This window comes from Bos indicus x Bos taurus, chromosome 10 (assembly GCF_003369695.1).
Source record: "Bos indicus x Bos taurus breed Angus x Brahman F1 hybrid chromosome 10, Bos_hybrid_MaternalHap_v2.0, whole genome shotgun sequence".
Taxonomy (NCBI): Eukaryota; Metazoa; Chordata; class Mammalia; order Artiodactyla; family Bovidae; genus Bos; species Bos indicus x Bos taurus.
In genome coordinates this window covers 3674054-3689356 of record NC_040085.1, presented here as the reverse complement: position 1 = coordinate 3689356, position 15303 = coordinate 3674054, and the positions used below count along the sequence as shown (strand labels likewise).

Below are 15303 nucleotides of genomic sequence, written 5' to 3'. Positions count from 1 at the left end.
GTTCCATCTTAATTTTTATCAGCTGAATGCGAATGAGGCTTCATTGTCATATGCGTAATGCATTTGCTCAGATCTTTGGCTAACCAACATTTTTCCATGACTTTTTGACAGCTATTTTTGTTCAATAATGAATAATAAAGTGAGATTTACCATCTGTAGATGACAACATTTGTTTTATTTTGACATTTCTTTGCTAGACGGCAAAGATTTTATAATTAGGTTTTTCCTCTGCCAAAAACATTGTTGAAAAAACGTTTTCCCTGAAAAAAAAAAATGTTTCATAGCTTCCTATGCTAGTTGGAGTCATCTTATTTTGATTTGGAAGTTTTTCCTAAGTCAGTTGGGAAAGGAAACAAGAAAAATCTCTCTTGAAAATTAATTCTTAACAAGAACAAAGATTAACTGTTGCCCAAAAGAAAATGAGGAGAGAAAATGAAAAGAATCGTGTTTGAAATGGTAGTGCTTCCATTAATGTCCTTTTGAATTTTAATTTATGTCAGACTTAACAATATTGGAAACCCCCTTCTCTACCTTCTTTCAAGTGAGCTGACTTTATTCTTGTTAGTTTGATCCCTTTTATGTCTAACTCTTTGAAATACTTGTGAGACTATACTAGAACTGATGGGCAGTACCCTATTTCTCAAAGGCCTAAGTCTGAATTTTTTGCTGAGAAGTGGCAACTACCGGCCAACGCCTCCTGGCCAGGTCCCTCACAAAGCTGAATGGTCCTCTTCATGCTGTGGACGCTGCAGTTGGCTTCGTGACTGGGGAGGCCAAGAGAATGAGTTGCAGGTGTGTCGATTAACAGCGCTTTCTCCCTGGAGTGCTCTCAGAAAAATGATGGCGGAAGCCACGTTGATAGCAGATAATAGGCTCACTCATCATTGCTAATGGGAAAAACATCACAGAAGCTAACGGCAAAAACAGCCACACTCACTGCATCCACGCCTCCCAAATAAGACGTGGAAACACCTTCCAGCTCCTACAGTAGCAGCGGAGGCCAAATTCTCTTTACAGCCCAGAGTATTTTCCTTCCTGAGTCATACCTCAAGACTGCTCCTAAAATCAGATTCCAGACCCAGCCCACCTTATCCCCATCACCTCTACTCTTATTTCTGTCATCGTCATCACCCAGCATTTTTGCATTGAGCTCTAACAAATAGGTGGAATTGAAAGAGACATTACCTAATATTTCAAAGGAGTGTATCTATCGAAAATGGATACAACAGGCGTCTCCTACAAGCACTGACCCAGTATCATGCAGCGGCCTCCAACCTTTCTGGCACCAGGGATTGGTTTTGTGGAAGACAGTTTTTCCACAAACCAAGTCCAGGGGATGATTTGGGGATGATTTAGAGACATTATATTTATTGTGCACTTCATTTCTATTATTACTGCATCAGCTCCACCTCAGATCATTAGGCACTAGATCCGAGATGCTGGGGACCCTTGATTTATAGCAATGCAGAGAGCAGAGGGAAATGAGTGCTGTCTTCGACATTCTTGACTTCACAGGTAGACTATATACATTTTCCCAGTGTATTTTTGTATCTCATGAATAGCACCTTCTTTTAAGTTCTGATGCATAGTTATTGGTGACTAGTACTCAGTGAAGAATAAGGAGCATGGGGGAATTCCCTTTATCTAAAGATGGTGCCCCTTGTTTTGAACATGTAGGGTCTCAGATCAGTTCAGTCACTCAGTCATGTCTGACTTTGTGACCCCATGAACTGCAGTACACCAGGATTCCCTGTCCATCACCAACTCCCAGAGCTTGCTCAAGTCATGTCAATTGAGTCAGTGATGCCATTCAACCTTCTCATCCTCTGTCGTCCCCTTCTCCTCCCACCTTCAATCTTTCCCAGCATCAGGATCTTTTCCAATGAGTCAGTTCTTCACATCACATGACCAAAGTATTGGAGTTTCAGCTCCAGCATCAGTCCTTCCAATGAATATTCAGGACTGACTTCCTTCAGGATGGACTGGTTGGATCTCCTTGAAGTCCAAGGGACTCTCAAGAGTCTTCAACAACAACACAGTTCAAAAGCATCAATTCTTTGGTGCTCAGCTTTCTTCACAGTCCAACTCTCACATCCATACATGACCACTGGAAAAACCATAGCCTTGGCTAGATGGGCCTTTGTTGACAAAGTAATGTCTCTGCTTTTGAATATGCTATCTAGGTTGGTCATAGCTTTTCTTCCAAGGAGTAAGCGTCTTTTAATTTCATGTCTGCAGTCACCATCTGCAGTGATTTTGGAGCCCCCACAAATAAAGTCTGTCACTGTTTCCATTGTTTCCCCATCTATTTGGCATGAAGTGATGGGACCAGATGCCATGATCTTAGTTTTTTGAATGTTGAGCTTTAAGTCAGCCTTTTCACTCTCCTCTTTCACTTTCATCAAGAGGCTCTCTAGTTCCTCTTCATTTTCTGCCATAAGGGTGGTGTCATCTGCATATCTGAGGTTTTGATATTTCCCCCGGCAATCTTGATTCCAGCTTGTGCTTCACCCAGCCCAGCATTTCCCATAATGTACTCTGCATATAAGTTAAATAGGCAGGGTGACAATATACAGCCTTGATGTACTCCTTTCCCGATTTGGAACCAGTCTGTTGTTGCATGTCCAGTTCTAGCTGTTGCTTCTTGACCTGCATACGTATTTTTCAGGAGTCAGGTCAGGTGGTTTGGTATTCCCATCTCTTTAAGAATTTCCCAGTTTCCTATGATCCACACAGTCAGAGGCTCATGTGAAATAGAATGTGTGTGTAACAAAGTGGCTTGGATGACCATTTGTCTTGTCAAGAAGAGATGTGAGGTTTCAGAAGAGGTTCTTGGAAGTCTGACGGCAAATGATGAGATTGACTGTCACCACCCAGTGTTAAAGAACCGCTCCCTTCACCTAATATGGCTCAAGACTCTTCCCTCTCCCTGCCTGAGGCCCAAGAAGAAGCAAAGACCTTTTGTGTCAGGGGCTTGGTCAAAAGGCCCCCTGACAGTAGAGCCTTGAATTTCCTGCCCACCAGCAACAGAGACACCCCAGGGGGAGTTACCATCACCGTGAAGCAGCCCTGCTGCTGTGTCATGGGAACTGTGCGCGTGGTTGAGACGGACTGTGTTTATTACGTTTTTCTCATGGAAGTGAAACTTAATGTCCCTAAAAAACCCGCTCCACTCCAGGGACATCAGGAGCAGGGTGCTCTGGGGGCAGGAAGTGCCTGGGAGTCACAGACTTTGAATCCTAACTTTGCCAGTTAATGGCTGTTGGGCTTTTTCAAATCTCTCTCTCTCCCCCTCCGCCCCCCACTCTGTTTCATGGCAAAAGAGTTATAATCCTAGACTATCTGTATTGTTATAAATATTGTTGTTCGGTCCCTCAGTGGTGTCCCACTCTTTGCGACCCCATGGATTGCAGCACGCCAGGCTTCCCTGTCCTTCACCATCTCCCAGAGCCTGTCCATTGAGTCGGTGATGCCATCCAACCATCTCATCCTCTGTCATCCCCTTCTCCTCCTGCCTTCAATCTTTCCCGGCATCAGGGTCTTTTCTAATGTAAGACCCTGATGCTGGAAAATATATGTAATTTCTAACATAAATATTAGCTCCCATTTACTGAGCACTGAGGTTGTGCCAGGTCCCTAGCCAGACAAGTGTCATAAATGATGTGACTTAATTCCTACCATAATATATGAATGAGGTAGAAATGATTGTCTCTACATTAAAGATGAGGAAACTTTGGCAGTGTATTGCCCTGGGTCACACAGCTAGTGAGTGGCTTCAATTCCAGGTCTATCAGACTCCAGATTCTGTGATAATGTGAAATTAAAGCAGTGCCTCATGCAGAGTGGGTGCTTAACAAAGGCTGATTCTCTTTCCTTCCATGAGAATCCTTTGGCTTTGATAGAGCTTGATTTCTGTGTTAGATTTCTTTATGCGTGCATGCTTAGTCACTCAGTCGTGTCCAGCTCAGCAACCCATTGGACTGTAGCCTGCCAGGCTCTTCTGTCCGTGGGATTTTTCAGACACGAATCCTGGAGTGGCTTGCCATTTCCTTCTCCAAGATTTCTTTATCTATTTGTTCTATAGAGCAGCTCTGTCATACTGCCCCCCTATGGTTCATTTGGACAATAGTGGCTTTTAGGAAAACGGTTAATTGAGGTATAATTATAATTCTTAAAAGCCACTATTGTCCAAATGAACCATGGGCGGGGGGTGGGGGGGGTGGGGGGGGCGCAGTATGACAGAGCTGCTCTATAGAACAAATAGATAAAGAAATCTTGGAGAAGGAAATGGCAAGCCACTCCAGGATTCGTGTCTGAAAAATCCCACAAAAAAACAAAACAAAACAAAACAAAAAAACAAAAACAAAAAACAAACAAACAAACAAAATCCCACGGACAGAAGAGCCTGGCAGGCTACAGTCCAATGGGTTGCCGAGCTGGACACGACTGAATATATGGTCTTCCCCAGTGGCTCACATGGTTAAAGAATCTGTCTGCAATGTGGGAGACCCAGGTTTGATCCCTGGGTTGGAAGATCCCCTGGAGGAGGGTATGGCAACCCTCTTCAGTATTCTGTCTTGGAGAATTCCGTGGACAGAGAAGCCTGGCGGACTACCATCCATGGGACCGCAAAGTGAGACACAACTGAGCAGCTTTCACTTCACTTCACTTTTACATGTGAATAAGTGTTGTTTAAAATGTCTCTAAAATCACCTAAGCGTGTGGGTACTTTGGGAGATAATATGATTCTACAACCTCAGTGTATAGAAGTATGATGTTTATTTTCTACAGCCCAACTAGTTTCTGTCTCTGAGCCCCACCCAGCTGGTCAGATATTGAGGTCACCCTTGCAATTTCTCCGGCTCCCCCAGTGTCCTCTATTCCCTCAGTTGTCTTGGAAGAGAAACCTTCTCTTCCCTGGCACACATCTCACAATGCAGCTTTGTCCTGCCATCTTGTCAAGAAGGGAAGAATTTTTCTCGCAATTATTTTTTCCACCCAACTTTTCTATGTGCCGAGATATTTAGCCCACTGGCAAAGTTTTCAACTTTCACACTTAAGCAAGAGTTCAAATCACCAGGGAGTCAAATGTTAATTCCATGACCAGTTTAAATGTTAGAAAAATTTTCCAGGAAGAAAATAAAAAGGTTCACTCTCCCCACTCACTAGGAGCTTTAGGTTTCTAAGTGAAACTTACTCAGAGGTGTCTTTTTGTGTATCCGGAGGGCTTCCATGGTGCTCAGACAGTAAAGATTCTGTCTGCAATGTGGGAGACCTGGTTCAATCCCTGGATCGGGAAGATCCCCTGGAGGAGGGAGGGCATTCCAGTATTCTTGCCTTTAGAATTCCATGGACAGAGGAGCCTGGCGGCTACAACCCATGGGATCGCAAAGAGTTGAACACGAATGAGCAACTAACACTCTGACTTTCCTTTTCTGCCTACCTGGGTTCATTCTCCTGTGTTACACAAACTTGCACGCGTGCATTTGAATCTTAGTCAGTGCTCAGCAGAGCCCAAGCAGTGCCCTTCACAGGCCTTCCTTGTTCTTCAGTGGCTTTCTCCAGGGAGAATTCCATGGTCTCCCGTCAGATGTGTCCCGTGCTGCCCCGTGGTTATGTCTGTCAGACAGAGGGTGGTGTTGGGTGGGAAGAGGGTAGTTGGTACAGAAGAAGGGAAACAGGAATTTCCCTTTTTAGCTCTGAAGCACCATTTAATAACAGGACACATCCAAGTCTTCTCTTAAACATGTCTAGTGATTAAGCTTGTCCTCATGGCATGACCTGATTGTGTTTCAGATAACGGCGGACAGACTTTGGCAGGGGGCAATAACTGGCCCCTCCGAGGAAGAAAGTGGAGCCTGTGGGAGGGAGGCGTGCGAGGCGTGGGCTTTGTGGCCAGCCCCTTGCTGAAGCGGAAGGGCGTGAAGACCCGGGAGCTCATCCACATTTCTGACTGGCTGCCCACCTTGGTGAAGCTGGCGGGGGGCAGCACAAATGGCACCAAGCCTCTGGATGGCTTCGATGTGTGGAACACCATCAGGTACCGCCCATCTTCCTCTTTTACCTCTGAGATCAGAAGCTCTAGGAGCATCTTGACTGGCTGAGAAGGATTGCTTTTATGTGAAAATGATAGTATAGCTTGCAGATAAAAGATAAAAAAAAAAAAAGAAATGCCTTTACAAATACTGTGTGTATACACACACACACACACACACACACATATACATATATATGCATAATATGAGGAACAACATCGTCCTCAGTGGCTCACCCTCTACGAGAGGTCTTTACAGTGGAAGCCCTGCTAAGAAATTGGATGGGGTATTGTTTGCTTCCTGCAGAGGGTCAGAAGACCTGTCCTCTTGCCCACTAGGAGAATGGAGGACCAAGGCAGGGAGGGAAGATCTGGAAATAGCCTCATCTTCTAGTTTAGATTTTCCCCTTGGATATACGTGATTTGAAATTAAATATTTAATTGAGCTAGAGAATGACCATTTGAATTAATTTATTATTTCCTCTTGTTTTTTCGTTTAGAACCATTTTTCTCAGCTTGCAATGTGCCAAATATTTATCCATATTTTCTTCTAAGTGTTGTGGTCTGAGTTTCTTCCATGTAATTCTTGGACTATTGTGACATGATTTTATGTGTTCCACGAGGTCAGTATCTAAATCAGAGGAATGGGGTTTTTTCCCTCAGGTTTTTGAATCATAGACCTCTTTGAGACTCTGAAAACTGAGATTACAAAAAAATGTACCTAAGCATATGCACAAAAGCTTAGATAGAATTTATTTTTATGGTATTAGATATTGATTACATATTATTTGCTATGTACACATAGAAAATATAACATTCTTTGAAAGCCTCTGCCTCTCACTCATTTTTAATACAAAAATTAATAGTCACTTTATGATAAAAAGGAAATAAAAATTTCCAAGCAAAACAAAACTTGAACTTCAGCTTACTGCCAGCTTTCACTGTGAAGGCTACTGGAGTTTGACTTATAGAAGCAGGAGAAAGTTTTGAGACATTTTGCTATGACAACATATGTGTCAGCCTTGACACCCAATCAGTTTTTATTTTTTTGTTTTGTATTGTTTTGTGGCTAAAGTGTCATAAGCCCTGGGCTGTAAAAGCACATAATAGCCAATGGAATCAAAACTCTGTGGCATACTTGGCCAAATGAGGTTTGAGTTGAGAAACAGTTGAATTTATTTTGAGTAATTTCCTCTGTCCCAAGAGTCACAGAAGTTATGATATTTAGTAAAGTCCAAGTCATTGATGTTCATCCATATTACCAAATTTTGGACTATCCATCCACATTTCACATTTCAGTGGAATTCCACATTTCAGTCTTAAGATTATCTTGGTCAGAAGTACCTTTAGGACTTTGGCATGTATTTACTTCTGCTTGCAGAGGAACTGGAAGTTTGGCCACCCTTAAATGCATATTTCAGAAGGTCTTTCCTCAGTATCAGAGGAGAACTTCTCGTGGCCCATCCTAAAGAGAACGAGAGCTCTGCATCCTCCAGCATTATGTCCGTTGACTGCAGGGCTGTAACCAGAATGTTGTCACCAACAGTATTGTCCCAGTATGTGAAACCATGAGAGAGTGGCTTTCCTTTTCTATTTGGAAAAAAGCAAAACTTCTGCCCAGTATCATTAAGTGTCTGTTTCATAAGTGAAGAGCTGCTCTCATCCTATTCCCATTTATGGATGAAAAAGATCCTGAAAACAATGATTCAGCCCCCACTGTCCCGATAAAATGGATGCTTCTCACAACATTAGGCAAGCGTTCATTCAGTACTGGTGGTGGAGCATTTGGCACCCACGCCTGCCAAGGCAGAAAGCATCCAGTCTCACTGACGTCGGGAGCATCTCTTCCAAAGCAGTAAAAACAAATGGACAGCCAAATGTCAGAGACACTCAGTCTGTGCCCAGAGTTCTGGAACTTTTTTTCAGTAAGACATTTACTTGGAAATACCATTTTCAAGATGATGATAGTTTTTGAAAATTTCAAAAGGGTCTGATGAAAGAGGAATGCCAGTAATGGCAGTAACAGAGGCGGGTATCTGAAAACATCCAGTTTCCTTAGTTGCATAGTTATCAATTCCTCTCGAGTCTGCTTCAAAATACTAAATTTTAGAAGAAACTGCCGTTTTGGAGTGGGTGACATTCTGACAGTCTTTGTAATAGGAGTTCCTTGACTTCTATTTTTCATCTGTTTCAAGATACACTGCATGTTTATCAATTGTAGGGGACATGACCTCTCCAAGTTCTTTCTGATTCTGTGGTTTCTCTGTTTTTCAGCTTGATAAGCTACCTATAGTTTGTTTCAAGTCCTTTCAAAGGGTTTTTGAACTTATTTTATGTTTCATTAAACTTACGTAAACGTAAGCAGAACCCCTAATCATAATGGAAGGAATGTTTTTCCTTTCTGATCAGTGGGAAACTGATCTAGATGTTATAATAATTTTCCCAACCCGGGGATCGAACTGGGTTCCATCCCACACTGCAGGCAGATTCTTGACCATCTGAGCCACAAGGGAAGCCCCTTATTATTATAAGGGTGGTGACAATCAAATATTATCTGATAATGTGAAATATCTTAAAAACTTACTATGAAACTATAAAGACTTTCCCCACCTCATGGATTCAATTTTAAGAGAAATGTTGAAGGAAAGATAAGTCACTTTTCATCCCATTTTCACAGATACCATGAGGCCTAAAGCAGTTGTGATACTTAATGAGCCAAAGTTTAAGAACGTCGCTCAGTCGTGTCTGACTCTTTGCGACCCCATGGACTGTAGCCTACCAGGCTCCTCTGTCCATGGGATTTTCCAGGCAGTAGTACTGGAGTGGATTGCCATTTCCTTCTCCAGGGGATCTTCCCAACCCAGGGATTGAACCCGGGTCTCCCACATTATAGACAGACGCTTTACCGTCTGAGCCACCAGGGAAGTCCCAAACTAAAACGATGCTTTATTTAAAATATTAAGACAACTCAGACTGATTTTTGAGTAGTTATTACTGAATAATAACTTCATTGTTATTATTATTGAATATTTCCCTTTTCACTGATTTGTGGTACCACTTTATGTTCTTATTAGTGCTATGATCTGTCTGGGTGCCATCTGTATTAATCCACTGAGTTATCTGTTCTTATGTTAGCACCTGACTGTTGTAATCTGTAATCTTCTATTAATACAACTTTTAGAGTATATTTATATACCTGGCAGAAAGAGCTGTTCCCCTCCCCATTATATTTCCTTTACAAAATCTCCTTGACAAGTCTCACTTCTCCCTGGTGGTCGAGTGGTTAAGACTCCACACTGCTAGTGCAAGGGGCACAGGTTTGATCCCTGGTCAGGAAAGTAAGATCTCATGTGCCCCATGGCAAAAAAATTTAAAAATAAATTGAGATGAGTCAAAGGCTCCTTAGGTCCATGAATATCTCATAGGGATTATTAAGTGATGTTTTAAAGTAAATCACTTTAAAAAAAGAAAAAGCAGGATTTTAAAATATATCTTATAATACAATGATGCATGAATGGGTAATGATTATGTAATGTAAATTGTATAGCCTCAATCACAAAAAAATAAATGAGATTAACCATGAACATTAATTTGGGAAGAGTGGAGGTATTTGTCTTCTCACCTAAATCTTCCCCCTGCTGGTTGATGCTCTTTTCTTTTTGTTTGTTTTTTTGTAATTATTTTTTCTCTATATATTCCATTTTGGATAGATTCTGTTAGTATGCCTTCAAGTTTATTAATTTTTTTCTTAATTCTTACTCTTCTGTTAAGTCTGCCCAACATATTTTTCTTTTTTGAAAATTTATTTTTAAATGTGATAAATACACATAACAAAATTTACTATCTTAACCATTTTTAAGTGTACAGTTCAGTAGTGTTACGTGTATTCACATTGTTATATAACTAATATCCAGAAACTTTTTTATCTTGCAAAACTAAAACTATATATACATTAAACAACAATTTTCTACCTCCCCCTCTCCCCAGCCCCTGGCAACCACCCTTCTACTTCCTGTCCCTATAAATGTGACTACTGTAGATACTTCATACAGGTGAAATTCTACAGTATCTGTGGTTTTGTGACTGGCTTGTTTCCTTTACCATAATATCCTCAGAGTCCATTCATATAGCATGTATAAGAATTTCCTTCCTTTCTAAAGGCTGGTGAATATCCCACCACATTTTGATTTTCCATACATCCAGTGTTGGCCAGTTGTGTTGTTCCCCCTTTGGCTTTTGTGAATGATGCTGCTCTGAGCATAGGTGTACAAATATCTCTTTGAGACCCTGCTCTCAATTCTTTGGGTTATATACATAGAAGTGACATTGCTGTACCATGTGGTAATTCTGCTTCTAAGTTTTTGAAGAGCTGCTGTACTGTTTTCCGTAGTAGTGGTACCATTTCATATTCTGACAGTGTACAAGAGTTCCAGTTTCTCCTCATCCTCACCAGCACTGATTCTTTCCCTCCCTTAAAGAAAATCTGCTATGCGCCATCCTGATGGGTGTGAAGTGATATCTCATTGTGACTTTGATTTGCATCTCCCTTGTATTTAGTGATATTGAGTATCGTCCATGTGTTTGCAGATCATTTGTGTATCTTCCTTGGAGAGATATCTACTTGAATCCTTCATCGATTTTTAAATGAGATTTTTGTTGTTGTTACTATTGAGTTGTAGAAGTTCTTTATACATTCTGGATATTAACTCCTTGTTATATATATTGTTAGCAGATATTTTCTCCTATTCTGTAGATTGCCTTTTCTTCCTAATGAATATGTCCTTGGATGTATGTCTTTTAAAGGAGTCATGAATTCTGTATATTTAAAAAATTTGAATGCAAGTTATTAGCTTAATATTTTTGAATCTTATATTAATCATCAATAGTCTTACAGTCAACTGTGCAATTAAAAATATTCATAATTTATAGTATCAATTATTTGTATTAAAATATAGTTGATTTACAATATTGTGTTAATTTCTGGTGTCAAAGTTATATATACACATTTTTCAGATTATTTTCCATTATAGCTTCCATTACACAAGTTATTGAATATAGTTCCCTGTGCTATGCAGTAAGTCCTCATTGCTCACCTATTTTATGTAGAGCAATTTGCATCTGTTAATCCTGTACTCCTAATTTATCCTTCACCTCCTCCCTTCCCCTTTGGTAACCATAAATTTGTTTTCTGTGTCTGTGAGTCTGCTTCTGTTTTGTATATGGATTCATTTGTATTATTTTTTAGATTCCACGTATAAGTAATATAATATTTGTCTTTCTCTGTCTGACTTACTTCACTTAGTATGATATTCTCTGGATCCATCCATATTGCTGCAAAAGGCAATATTTCATTCTTTTTTATGACTAATATTCCATTGCATACATTACCGCATATTTTTAAACCAATCGTCAGTTGGCGGCCACTTAGGTTGTTTCCATGTCTTGGCTACTGTAAGAGTGCTGCTGTAAACACTGTATCTTTTTGATTTAGAGTTTCCATCTTTTTAGGATATATGCCCAGGAGTGGGATTGCTGAATCATAGGATAACCCTATTTTTAGCTTCTTAGGGAACCTCAATATTATTCTCCACAGTGACTGCAACAACTTATTTTCCCACCAACAGTGTAGAAGGGTTCCTAGAAAAAGGAACCAGCACTTATTGTTTGTAGAATTTTGATGATGGCCATTCTGACCGATGTGAGGTGATACCTCATTGTATTTTGATTTGCACTTCTCTAGTAATTACTGATGTTGACATCTTTTCATGTGCCTATTGGCCATCTGTCTTCTTTGGAGAAATATCTATTTAGTTCTTGTGCTTGTTTTTTGATTGGGTTATTTGTTTTTGATATTGATTTGTATGAGCTGTTTGTATGTTTTGGGTATTAACTCCTCATCAGTTGCATCATGTGCAAATATTTTCTCCCATTTGGTAGATTGTCTTTTCATTTTGTTGATGATTTCCTTTGCTTTTAAGTTTGATTAGTGCCCATGTGTTTATTTTTGCTCTTCTTTCTTTTGCCTTGGAAGACTGATCTAAGAAAATATTCCTGCGATTTATGTCTGAGAATGTTTTGCCTCTATCCATTCTGGTTTTCATCTCACATGTTGCAAGTTTTCACTTTAGAAGTCCAGCTTGGATCTTTTATATCTTTTTTAATCCAACTTTCTAAACATATAGAATATAGTTTTAATAACTGTTTTAATGTCCTCTGCTAATTCCAACAGCTATGTCAGTTCTAGGTTGGTAGTGATTAGTCAGTCACCTCATTGTGGGTCTCGTTTCCCTGACTTTTAATCTTTGATTTGATGCCAGACATTGTAAATTTTACTTTCTTGGATATTTATTTATTGTTATGAATCTTCTTGATTTGTACTGAAATGCAGTTGAGGATACTTGGAGCCTTCAGGATATTGCATTTATAGTTTATTAGGCATTAGGTCCATGTCAGTGTTCGGTCGTGGACAATAGTCTTCACTGATGAGTCAAAACCTTCCGAGTTATCTACCAAATGCCCTTTGATTTTAAGTTTTTCCAGTCTGGCAGATGGGAGTAGATATAACTATTTCTAACCCTATGTGAGTGCTGGGCACTGGTTCCTTTCATCCTTTCAGGTAGTTCTTTCCCTAGTTTGGGGTAGTTCTCTCGCATACGTCTGATCAGTGCTCAGCTAAATATTCTAAGGGACTTTCTACAAACCTCCAAGGCTCTCTGTGCAGCTTTCTCTTCTCTGGTACTCTATCCTGTCAACTCTAGGGTCTCCCTGGCACCTCAGCTCTCAAGTCAGGGAGTCCATGGGGCTATGCCTCAATTCCCCACCCCTACAGCAGGCCTGGAATCTTACCATTCTCATGGTAATAAGTGAGGACAGTGATAAGAATTCCTGTGTTTCCTGTCCTTTGCCTGATAGCTCATCTTTTGAAAACTGTTGTTTCATATGTTCTGTTTCTCTTTAGCTTGTTTTAGGTAGGAGGGTAGGTCCAGTCTGCCTGTTACTCCATCTTGGCTAGAAACAGAAATACCCAAAGAATATTTTACTATCCTGTTTATTTTCTACTTTCAAATGCTTTTCAAGTCAATCTGGGATCGTAGAACCAGCTTTCTGAAACATAATATTCTAAGTCTTATAACTCTTCCAGAGAGTTTTTCTTCTTTATAAACCTTTGTAATCATATATAGAGAAATTATGTATATTGATCTATAAGTTAATTACTTTTTAGATTACAAATATTCCTTAATTTTCACATTCTCAGTTCCTAATTTTAATTGATCTTTTCATTTATTTGGTTAATACTTTAAAGTAATTTTCATAGAGGTACATAAATGATAAGGTTTTTAAAAAAAATCTTCATATATGGAAGAATATCTTTCTGCTACCTTCAAACATAAGTAATAATTTGACAAAGCTGCTGCTGCTGCTGCTGCTAAGTCGCTTCAGTCGTGTCCAACTCTGTGCGACCCCAGAGATGGCAGCCCACCAGGCTCCCCCGTCCCTGGGATTCTCCAGGCAAGAACACTGGAGTGGGTTGCCATTTCCTTCTCCAATGCATGAAAGTGAAAAGTGGAAGTGAAGTCGCTCAGTTGTGTCCGACTCCTTGCGACCCCATGGACTGCAGCCTTCCAGGCTCCTCCATCCATGGGATTTTCCAGGCAAGAGTCCTAGAGTGGGTTCCTTTGACAAGGAATTATTGTCAAATGTGTTCTCCTCATTACTCTATAGACATTGCTTTATTGTCTTCTGATAAGTACCATTACAGCAAAGTGTACCAGGTTTACCTGATAACAGAAAAGCTAAGATTACAATCTTGGTATATCTGACAAGGTGGAATTTATGTCAAAATCATTGTTAAGAATAATGGTGGAAATGGTGCAAATGATTTCTTCTTTGATCCGTGTGTTTAGACCCATTTATTTTCCAAATTTTCAGATTTTCTCTGTTAGATTATTGATTTCTAGTTTAATCGTATTGTTGTCAGAGGACATACATTTTATTATTTCAGTCCTTTTAAATTTGAGACTTGCCTCACTTTCTTGGAACCTGTGCCAGGTAGTGTTGAAAAGAATGTGTATTTTGTAGTTGTTAGGTATAATATTAGGTTTTTTTTTTTTTGTGATCCAACCAGAAAATATTTTACTTCAGTAAATGAGTTTTAATATATATATTAAGAAAAGTATTAACTATACTTTTCTTAGCTCTGTTATTTTATATTATTTTTTTATGTTTGATTAGAGCAATGTATGGTTTATTCCAGTGGCATCATTATATTAATATATTTATGTAATTCTCTTAGTCACTTTTTAGGTTCTGCTATTTGGTTTGTCAGCTTTAAATGTTGTCTTTGACTTCTACTTATTACCTGTAAGAACATCAACAAGTTATTCAATTCTACCCATTGTCTTACCTTTCTCTTTCAGTGCTATTTTTAGTTGTATTATTTCTACTTTGAGCATATAATATTATAATGCTGTTTTTCTACCCTTGTCCACAATTTTGCTTTTGTCTTAGATCTATAATAATATATTCTGTGCTAAACACTTGTCCATTCCTAAAGTGTTCTCAATTATCTCTGAGTTGGAGGAATTCATTTGTTAATAGATTTCTCAGGATTCTTTGAATTTCTGCCTTGATATTGAAGCCATTCCTACAGCCTTGATGATACTGAAACAGTTGAACTGATATAAGCTCCTTGTCTCATATACTTTTTTTCCTTGAGCTTCTTGACAGTGTTACCCTACTGTATACTTGTTCTGTATGCCCCTGTTGATAACTTTCATGTTACCTGGATCTCATTTCATTTGCAAGTGAGTTGGTCCTTTTGCCTAGAGGTCTGAAAGGTTTTTGTTATCACTAGTATTATTTAAAGTTGAAGATTTTTACTAGATAAGTCTCAAAGGTGACCAAACTGAGTCACTTTCCCATATGCACAGTGGGGTACATTGAGGTCTTTAGTTTCAGAGTTTTTGGTGTTGGTCACTCAGTGCGGGGGCCTCTCTTTCTGGGTTTGTCAGATACAACCTGAGTCCCTTCCCCTCTTAGACCCCTGCACCCTGTTGGGCACAATCCCTGACCCCTTCCCTAGGTGGGAACCAGCACTGACCCTCCAGGGCTTAGATGGCTATTTCCTCATGTCCATCAAGGTTTAAACATGTTCTGTCTCCTGCTTATGTTGTAGGCTTGAGTGTTGGGTAATTTTACTTTCTTTCCTTTTCAGTATGTCTTTTAAGAGTAATGTGTGGAGAAATTCAAATGTAGATGGCCACCAATAT

General features: G+C 39.7%; 1 protein-coding gene across 1 annotated transcript in view; it reads left to right on the top strand.

The window, feature by feature from the left end:
• ARSB (arylsulfatase B) overlaps positions 1 to 15303 on the top strand; it is a 181166-nt gene that overhangs the window by 85779 nt on the left and 80084 nt on the right. Inside the window, exon 5 of the mRNA XM_027552938.1 lies at positions 5797 to 6040. Within this exon, the coding sequence (XP_027408739.1) occupies positions 5797 to 6040 (244 nt within the window). The remainder of the gene's footprint in view (positions 1 to 5796; positions 6041 to 15303) is intronic.